The 10,666-nt window shown below is 37.6% G+C and overlaps 1 protein-coding gene and 1 long non-coding RNA gene across 2 annotated transcripts in view; one reads left to right on the forward strand and one right to left on the reverse strand.

Annotated features, from left to right (window-relative positions):
• The window catches only part of LOC123974357, a 13,099-nt gene extending 4,016 nt beyond the window's left edge, over positions 1 to 9,083 (forward strand). The window contains exons 2-8 of the long non-coding RNA XR_006825831.1: positions 1,791 to 1,974; positions 2,609 to 2,710; positions 3,035 to 3,214; positions 4,319 to 4,483; positions 5,061 to 5,203; positions 5,528 to 5,631; positions 8,841 to 9,083. This is a non-coding gene — a long non-coding RNA (uncharacterized LOC123974357). The remainder of the gene's footprint in view (positions 1 to 1,790; positions 1,975 to 2,608; positions 2,711 to 3,034; positions 3,215 to 4,318; positions 4,484 to 5,060; positions 5,204 to 5,527; positions 5,632 to 8,840) is intronic.
• LOC123974356 (gamma-crystallin M3-like) overlaps positions 1 to 10,666 on the reverse strand; it is an 18,589-nt gene that overhangs the window by 7,720 nt on the left and 203 nt on the right. Inside the window, exon 2 of the mRNA XM_046054986.1 lies at positions 8,834 to 8,969. Within this exon, the coding sequence (XP_045910942.1) occupies positions 8,834 to 8,931 (98 nt within the window). The 5' untranslated portion in view covers positions 8,932 to 8,969. The remainder of the gene's footprint in view (positions 1 to 8,833; positions 8,970 to 10,666) is intronic.

A 10,666-nucleotide genomic window follows, 5' to 3' on the forward strand; every position in this document is an offset into this window, starting at 1 on the left:
TGGTTAAGGATACTGGGAACGCTCAACTTCACAGCAATCTGACCTGGACACAGGAAGGCCTTGTGGCATTTGAAACAATCAAACAGAGGTTACAGGAGGCACCAGCGCTCACACTACCAGACTACTCTAAGAATTTCTTGTTGTATGTGTCTAATTCCACTGGAGGTAAATATGCATGTGCAGTCCTTTGTCAGCCGACAGGTACAGGGTCGAATCCTCAACCTATTTCCTATTATTCGACTGCATATTCAGAAGTGGAATTAGGGCTACCACTGTGCTACAGAGCAATGGTGGGAGTTTATTTAATGTATGACAAAGCATCATCTGTTACGAGGGGTTACCCAGTGACAATTCTTACCCATCATAGTCTCAGGAATCTCCTGAACTAGGGGAAAATACACATTGACTATGCCAAGGCTTAGAGACTATCATAGGCTCTTAGAGCAGGAGGATGTCACCCTGGTAAGGTGTGATACGAGCTTGTAATTGATGCTGAATTCTTTGATGTAATAAACTTTTATAATCAAGAACAGTGTCAAGCGGATTTCTTCTCAACACATCATCGCAGCATTATTGTTCGGACACCACAGTAACTCTTGACAAAGTACTAATGGCTAAGCCATTACCAAAACATTATTCTGCACAAGCAGCTGAATTAGTAGCTCTAACTGAAGCATGCAAATTAGCTGAGAACAAAATAGCTAACATCTACACGGATAGCCAATATGCATTTTCAACTGTTACATGTGTTTGCACAACAGTAGAAAAATAGAGGCATAGTTACCTCCACTGGGAAACCAATAAATTATAAAGACCTCATACTGAACTTATAGGCAGCAATACAGCTATAAAACGAGGATGCGATTTGTAAATGTGCAGCATACACAAAAAACACAGATCCTAATTCACCAGGAAACCACAAAGCAGATGAGGAAGCTAAGAAGGCCACACTCGCTACAGTTGAAGTGCTGCTCTCTAACACACATGATCTTAATATAGATCAAGTATCAAAAGACATGCAGAACAACGCAACACATACAGAGAAAGCAAAATGGAAAAACAAAGGAGCCACATTAAACGCAGACACAGGATTATATACCTGAACAGAAGGGAAACCTATCCTTCCCAACAGCTTATTTAAATATGCTGCATTACTGAGCCATGGGCCATGCCATGTCTCAACAGGAGGGATGGTAGCAAAGTATTTACAGCAAAAAAGGTTCTATGTGAAGGAAAGAAATATTGTTTAGTAATTATGGATATGTTTACAAAGTGGGTTGAAGTATTTCCATGTGCACACACTGATGCTTTAACAGTAGCTAAAGCAATAGTAAAAGAAATAATCCCATGGTATGGCATCCCAGAGAAACTATATATTGACAATGGCCCACATTTTGTAAATAATGACATTTATGGCACAAACACTTATGATCAAACTAGAAAACCACTGTGCATACCACCCACAGTCCGCAGGACTAGTGGAAAGACATAATGGAACGATAAAATCAAAACTGTAGAAGACTGTAGTAGAGACAGGAAAGTTGGTTATCCAAAGAAGGTTAAAGTCAAGAACTGGTTGTTTTGTCTCCCCCTAGTAGTATTGAACATGCACCTCACCACACCTACATCAGCAGGACTGATTCCTTTTGAGATGATGTATGGCAGACCATACAATATTCCACAGCTTAAACCATTTCTTAGAGCTGATGAAGAAAGAGAACAGACACTGGCAGATTATATGGCACAAATGTTAACAAGGAGAGAGATCTCTTCCGTTAATTCTGTTCCAGGAACCACTCTGACACCTGAAGATCCAGCGGTACAGCAGGGGACTGGGCGCTGATCAAAGCCATAAAAAGAAAGACCTCGTCCAGTCCAAGGTGGGAAGGCCCGTTCCATGTCCTACTCACCACTGCCACAGCACTAAAGATCGCTGAACGAGCCACCTGGATCCATCTGTCACACTGTAAAAAGGTATTCGGGCTGTCTGAAGAGACAGACCAGGCTGAGAAACCTTAAATTCATTGATCCGCCGGTGGTTGGAGGAAGTCTGGGCAACAAAGGGGGCTCTTTAGATATATTTAGCGAGTCGTCTCAAACTGTGAAGAATACAGATTCATGTTTAAAGTCATGTTGTGCATTTGTGCTAACCATACATTTTCTACAGCAGATTAAGCACTGTAATCCAGACATCCCTCTCCTCAGCAACGTCTTAAGTAAATGTAGTTTCTAATCTTTCATGTTTCAAGTGTGGTGACAGGCGTGTGTCACATAAACTATATTCCCCATCTATGATGTGTGACTTCCTGATAAGCTAAAGTTTAAAACAACTGAAACCAACAAGAGTTTCTCCATTTACATGTTGAGTAACTTGTGCTGTGAAGTCGATTCTTCGCAAAGTATTTAGCATTCTTATGAGCGATGGAGGAAATCTATGTAAATGTTGGATATGACAAATGTCTTGACTCCAAACCATCACAAACTCAGACAAGTAAGAATAAGGCTGACTATAATGAGGCTGACTGACTGAGCTCTGCAGAAAAGTGTATTATTATCTGTCATTATTATTATTATTATTATTGTATCCTTGACTGTATTCTGTGTTCAGGTCCCAGGTGCTCAGAAAGGAGATTTCATGGAGCTGTTGTTCTCTGTCTGGGGCTGCTGTGTGTTTTCCTGATGGCTGGGCTCATTGGCCTCGGTGTTCACTGTGAGTCTGTTTTTTTATACATTAACGTTAGTTTGAACTTGTGATTTTCAAGAGCGTTATTCTGCTCTGAAAGATGAACGTGTTTGTAATTTTTTCTTTACTTGTTTGCATTTAAGCACTTTTTACATCTGATTTTGAAAAGCACCACATAATAAAATTGATCATTGACCTCATGAAGTGCTTGTTTTGTAAATATATTTGTTATGAAAATTACTTTTCCCACCCATGAAGCAGCTAGAGTAGCAAAATGCTTACTTAAGCATAGAAACTTAAGCCAGAATAAGCATTTTCTGTTTAAGAAACATGTATCTTGATTTATTCCAGACCGTGAATCAGTACGTGATTCATCTGCAGAACTCTCCACTGTGAAAGCCAACCTGACGGAGCGTCTCCAGAGCATTAATAACGAGATGTCTTCTGTGACTGAAGAGAGAGACCGACTGAATGCCAGCCTCAGTGAAATTACTGAAGAGTTGGACAAGCTTCAGAGTTTGTCCAAACAGAGTGAGTGCTTGCCTGTGTGGGTTCTGCACAGCTGTCTCTTAACATGAAGGTCAGGATCCACTACAGTGTCATGTATAGAACATGATTCAGAGAACATCTTAAATGATCTGTTACATACAGATCAGTTCGCCTGGGGTTGCTAAGTGTTTTCTACTGGGCTCATTGGCCTCGGTGTCCACCGTGAGTCTGGTTAACATTTAGAAGTTAATGTTACGCTGAACTTATGATTATAGGAGCAGTATTCTACTTTGAATAGTTGTGTCACTTTTTCACTTTTCGTCCAGGATTTTTTCTGATCTATTTGTTTGGTTTATTGTCTTGTTTTCAGTATTTTGAACAACAAAACAATGGTGACATATTTGAATCATTTCAGCATTTATCCATCAACTTACTTGCAACTTACTTACTCTACTGCTGACAGGCGGGTGTCACTTTGTGTTGAAAAGTGGTGGGGGACATAAGGGCTCAGATTAGGGGTGTGATGACACGCTGATTAGCTCACAAGACAAGGCAAAGTACTGGGTTCACAACTACCAGACTTTTTGAAAGAAATATTAAATACTGAAATATATGAAAGGGGGAATGGGGGGCTCCCCCTGAAATTTGTGAGCATTCCATAAGGCCTACTTATTTTCTTGCATTCTGGAGACATTTTCTGCACTGATTTCTGGTGGAAATGTTTTATTTATATAAAGGGAAACACAAAATTTAGGTGGCAGGTGACAATTCAATATATAAAAATATAACTGTTGAAGTTATATGTCTGTTGCAAGTTTTTTGAGAACTATTCTAAGAAATGCTTTCAAAAAGTGATGGGGACAAAATCAGCCTTTTCAAAAAGTAGTGCGGAAATGTCCCCAGCTGATTTATGTTAGTGATGGCCCATTTAAATTCATGTTAAATATGTTCCACTCACTAAAGTCTACCATAGAGTTTCACTGCATTCTTTGAGTGGCAATATTTCATTGGTTGGTAAAGTATAATCATATTCCATAATCTTGGGGCAAATAATATGTAATATCCTGAAATACAATAACTGTTTCTGTCTGACATAAATGCAGAAGGTATCTTGTGTTTCAGAGAAATGTCTCTTGATTATTTCAGACCATGATTCAGCACAGCGTTCAGCTGCAGAACTCTCCTCTATCAAAGTGAACCTGACTGAGCTTCTCCAGGCCAGAGATAACAAGCTTTCTTCCCTGACTAAAGAGAGAGACCTGCTGAATGCCAGCCTCATTAAAAGGACTGAATAGTTGGAAAAGCTTCAGAGTTAGTCCAAACCGTGTGCATGTGGTATTTAGATTTACTTGCTGTGTATCTTTTAACATTTACTCAGAAATTCAATGATTTAGTCACTCTGCTTTTTGAAGATATCTACAGTATGATTCAGCCAAACATAAATGTGCGATGTATTTATCAATACATGATTATAGACCACTGGCAAAATGGTGTCCTCTTTGCGTGTCACTACATTGTGACAAAAAATCTTTCTCTTTTCGAAGATGACAAATTCTACAGTTTTATACTGAATGCCAAACTGCTGACCACACTGCTAATTATTCTGTCTTGCTGTCTTGGCTTCACACCACATAAGATAAAACTCGTAAATGAGACAACCTATATGGTGCTAAATCTTTTGTCTTTTTGAACTTTTGTTATGTTCTGTGTATAATTACAATCGTAATCAGTCAATCAGATTAAAAAATGCTGAAAAATAAGAATTTGGAGTCAAACGTTTCAACAAAGTTACACCAACCTAATGTTAGTTGTTCTATAGAACTAACTTTACAATTATATAGACATGAGTGTAATGTTGATCTATAATGCCTCTTGATGTATCTTACAGAGAAAACCTGTCCTGCAGGATGGAAGATGTTCAGTCATAACTGTTATTTCCTCTCTGATAAGTCTGGTTCTTGGGATAAAGGCAGAGAGGACTGTAAAGGCAAAGGAGCAGATCTGTTGGTGATAAACACCCCTGAAGAGCAGGTACTGTGTGTGTGTGTGTGTGTGTGTGTGTGTGTGTGTGTGTGTGTGTGTGTGTGTGTGTGTGTGTGTTTTGTAACTGTGTTAGTTACCATTACCTTTTCTTTGTTTTAGAACAACTTATAAAACCATTGTATACTGTGTATGTATTTAATCAATACATATCTGAACATACACAACAATATTTGACGACTAGGTTACAATAACGATTTTACATTTTAAATTATTATTTACTTTTTTCTAGATAAGTTTAGATAAATACTTACAAACTGCATTTATATTGTTTTTAAAACTCAAATATAATGTGGATTTCTTTACGTTGAACAGAAGTTTGTCTTAGAGTTTTCCAAGAAAACCACTTGGATTGGGTTGAACGACAGAGATCAGGAGGGTGTCTGGAAATGGATAGATGGAACTCCATTTACTCTGAGGTAAGACTTTGCTTTGGTTGAATACAGACATTATACATACATACATAGTTGTTTATCAGAATATATATACATATAAATATGTGTATGTGTATATATATATATATATCCCACGGTGTTGCCTCTGGGCAACATACCCTTTTTGCCCTAGTACACCTCCATCAAACATCCCAAAATATGATGGAGTACTTTAAAAGAGTTGCAGGGCCTTAAGGAAACCAATAGCAGTGTTAAAATTTGTCACATGATTCTCTGGCGCCCATTAGGAATCCTTTTACTGCTGCTTTTGACACATGGCTCAGCTCCATTTACTCTCTGCACTTAAGTGCCCTCAAAGCCATTTTTTGACCCAGAAAAATTATATTCACAATAATAGGTAAGTAAAGTTTCATTGTTAGTTGTTTAATGTAATTCATTTGATAATTATATAATGGAAAATAGTTAAAATGCAAATCATCATACAATTATGGAATCCTGCCATGCCATTTTTTGGTGTTGTGCATTAGGTTTATATACTGATCAAAAGCAGTTAACATAATTTTCTCTCATTTTACATTAATTAATTCATTAATTATACATTTGATAATGTTTGTTGTAATAACACTGTAATAAAAAAATTACACTATGTATTACACCGGATATTTTAATCTTACACTTTGTTATCCTGCCTGCAGAGCACATGCTTATATAGGGTTACATTGTTCTTCCATTTAGAGGATGAACACAAAGGTTTTCTATGGTTTATTAAAGACAAGGGCACTTCCAGTTGATGGTAGTGAGGATGAATAAGGATTTAGTAGTGAGGAAAACAGTGAGGTGCTGGAAAGAAAAGTAAGAGTGATTGTGAGGATGAGTCTAAGAACGCAAATGAGGAAAAGAGTGAAGAAGAGCAGTGTGGATAAAAGTGCAATGACGGGTATGAGTATAAGATAGGGAGAAAACCTATTTACCTAATAGCTTGTTTTCACTTGTTGATAATGTGATGCATTTTGTTGACTTTCTATGTTTTGTCAACTTCCATAAGTATTGAGCCAAAGATGGCTGCAAGGCAACACATACCTGAAATGGCACCACAAAACTGAAGAGACACATTTAAATCTAACACAAGTGATTAATTGATAGAAGGAAGCTCTGTCTTGATTTTGAGCATGTTTTTGATGTTTAGATTTAAAGATTGTTATTGTAAACTTTGTTGAAATAAGTGTACTCTATTTTTGCATTCATTCCTATAGGCGGTTCCACAATGGTACAATATTGCCTGAGGGTAACATTTAGACAAACAAACCTATATAAAGAGTTTATTTTTTATATTTATAAATTTAAAATGATTGTATTTTAAACTGGTAAAGCCACTGAACATTTTCATTGAGTATTTTAAGAAATTTTATTCAAACTTTAAATAATAACTCTCTTTTTCAATTCTTTACCATTATGGTACAGTGTTGTAAAATAAAGCATTTTCTGATTCTGATAAACAACCTTTCATATTACATTTCATATTACTACAACATATTTCTTTCGAATTTAATTTAAGTATAAATGCTGTGCATGAATGACTGACCTCATTGGTTGACTTAGAATTCAGTGGGTGAAGCTAGTTACCAAACTTGCTGGACACAGGCCAGTTGAGACCATGTGAGGGCAGAAGAACTCCACAAAAAGTGACTAAACTTAAAGTCCTGATATATTATCACCTTTCAAACATTTTATGGCAAATGTGATTAATTTCATATTTACACATCCAGGAGATACAGAGCAACATTTACTTTCATCTGGATTTGTGTTTCTAGCCACCTGACGAAAGTAATTTTTAAGATTATGCAGATTACGCAGAGGAATTGGGCCCAAATACAAAACACTAGTACGGGCAGGATGTGTTCTGATAATTTATTCAACAAAACATGCACCTACTACAACAGTGGCAGAATCCTGATAAGCCAAATAGTCTAAACAAGGCAAAGTGATCTAAACAGGTTGACAAAACAAGGTTAAATCCAACAGGTCAGAACAAAAACTATACTATAATCTATCTAAGCAGCGTTGTGTAGGCCCTCGCAAGTGTAGCACGTCAAAGTGTGAGGCGGCCGCAATGCACATTCTGGAGCACTGCCGGTGCAGCTGTGAATTTGCCACACTTCACTTCGGACGCTGCACAGAGGTGTTAAACGTCACTTCTTGGTCCCCTTTGTGGAGCTACAGAGCAAAAATTTTACAACTGAAAATTTTACAACATGGCCTCATCAATGTGTTAAGGGTATTCTGTGACAGTTTTGAAGTTGATATGTCCAACGTGCTCGAGTGAATATTGGCATATGGATGTGTTCAGGGCAGGACTCTTATTATACAATTATATTTGCTGTAGATGTGAGCATGTATACTGAAGTTATAACAACTTCCTGTTTGATGGCAAATCCTCGTTTTTTGACGATACGCCACGGGCAAGCCGGTCGACTTGTAATAACCGTTTGTACAACAATTAATCATCAAGCGAAAATTTCAAGTCGATCGGACCAATTCCATAGTAGGAGTTTGTTAAAGTTGGACTGGCGACTTGTTCAGGGTGTACCCCGCCTTTCGCCCGATGTCAGCTGGGATTGGCTCGAGCCCCCCGCGACCCTGTGCGCAGGATAAGCGGTTGACGATGGATGGATGGAGTTTGTTAAAGTACAAAGTGTGTAAATCCCCAGAAATGCGCATTAAATCCAAAATGGCTGAACTCCTGTTGGGTGTTGGTTCGGTGTCCAAGAGGCTTTTTTGTACATCTGGACACATAGGTGGCTGCTCTGTAGTGGGCGCTAGGGAGCCATTTTGCCACGTCCATGCAAGAAACCCATAAAATAAAATATGTTTTATGTATTATGTGCAAAGTTTGGTGAGTTTCCAAGCATGTTTAGGCCCCCAAAATTGAGATTACTGGGACAAAAATCACATTACCACGTATCCCCACTCACGGTATCTACCATATGTAACAAATTTGTAACATTTTATGTATGTGACTGGCACACAATGTTTAATAGTTTTTTAGGAGCACACATTTATAACAAATAGCCTATACACATACAGTTAAAACAGTATGTGTATACTGAGTATGTAGATTCTGCGTGCTCTGTCTGCTTGTCTGCTGTTACTGTCTTTTTACTTCTACAGTGTTTTTTCTGTGTTCAATAAGTAAAAGAACAGTGTCATGATTCACTTGTTTACTGACCTGCTAGGTACTGGGCGATAAATCAGCCTGATAATGGTGATGGGGACCCAATATGGGGTGAAGAGGACTGTGTACAAATCAATGCTGATCACACTCATTGGAACGACCTGTCATGTCAAACTTCTCTGCAATGGATCTGTGAAAAAATTGCATAACTCTGATGTATAACTTTTTTCAAGATCATATATTTGTAAATGCTTTTATGTAAGCTGTTATGCAAAGCTTTAGTAATAAGTGCTCATGTATGTTTGTAAAACACCTTCACCAAAAAAACCTGCAACCTTGAAATGCACCTATAAATGCCAAACCTTTCACTTTTCTACTAAAAAGGATCACAGTTTTCAGATTAATGATACACAGTAATGTTTTTAATAAATAATTAAATAAAATGTTCTCCCAAGGAAAGAGTGATTCATTTCTCAAAAGTAAATATTCTACAAATACAGTTTCTGTTCTAATGTGGGATCTATTTTTGTTGGGGATAAATAGCCAAAGACATAACAATTAATTGGTGTGAATGCTGGAAGCATCAATTCTTCTTTATTCATACTTTTAGTTTTAAACTACATTCAGACCTTAAAATATTCCACACTGTTCATACAATGTGAGACCTACTTTTAAACCCCATTAATACTTATGTTACTAAGTGCATTTACTTACAGTATGATATCCCAGCTCTTAAATCGTGTACCTTTAAATCATACAGCATAGGAGAAACACATGAATGTGCCTCGGCAGGCATTTGTGCACATGCACACACACAACAGTTTAATTTCCAATTTTCAAAATAAAAAGCCCAAAATGGACTTATCACAACAGGAAAGACAGGATGAGAACGGCTGCTTGGTCAAGCTTTATGACGCGTCATTATGACATCACAAGTAAAGGAAGTATAGGCTGGACTACAAACGAGCTGTTTTCAAGCGGTTCAGAGCAGTGCTTTCTGTGGGAGATGGGAACTCCCTTTGGGCTGGACTTTGGACTCTGGACTTTTCACTTTGCAAACCTGTTACATGCACAAAAAAGATATATAACTCAATAAAGGAGAGGAGGAAAGCCTAAAAGCATAATACCACCTCTTTTTTAATGTTTAGTCACAAGAAAAAATAGAAGACTTTTTTACTTTACAGGATCCTTTTATCCATTATTTTTTAAAATTTCTAGACAGAATGTTATCTTCACTGAAAAGCCTAGTCCCAGTTAGACGCCTGTCCCTTTTGCTGGCCTGTTGTGTTTTTTGTAGAAAATTAAAGCCCAAGTGGTCACCCGCTTGAGCGAAAACTTTAAACTTTTGTCAATATGGAAATGCTACACATCATAAAAATGGAATGACTGAATTAACCAAGGAACAACCTCGCTAGATACAAGCTAGCCAAGTTAAGAGATAACCGTTCATCGTAATCACGTGTAACGTTACTACTATTGTGGCAACTAAGTGCTGCTATACTGAGTTACAACAAATCTAATAACCAAAGATAAACGATGTATGCTAACTAACTAATAACTTTACATTTGAGGTAAATATTGGCAAACTGACATCTTGGTATGGTAATGTTAGCTGGTTAAGTGTTAACGTTACTCACGTTAACGTTAGCTAGCTGCAATTATATAATCTAACAGTTAATATCTTCTGTTAAACCTTGGCTAAAGCTGGCGACATAAAATACCACTATTGACTAGATTCATGAGAGGACAGCTAATGAGTTAAAATGTCAACAAATGCAGTAATTTCATCAACTTACCAGGCAGCGTACTCCAGAAACACTGAAATGAACAGGACTCAGTGCTGGAACTATCCAGTGTTTGGAACTATCTGCTGCCCTGTGACGCGCG

Source organism: Micropterus dolomieu, linkage group LG07 (genome assembly GCF_021292245.1).
Source record: "Micropterus dolomieu isolate WLL.071019.BEF.003 ecotype Adirondacks linkage group LG07, ASM2129224v1, whole genome shotgun sequence".
NCBI classification, from domain to species: Eukaryota; Metazoa; Chordata; class Actinopteri; order Centrarchiformes; family Centrarchidae; genus Micropterus; species Micropterus dolomieu.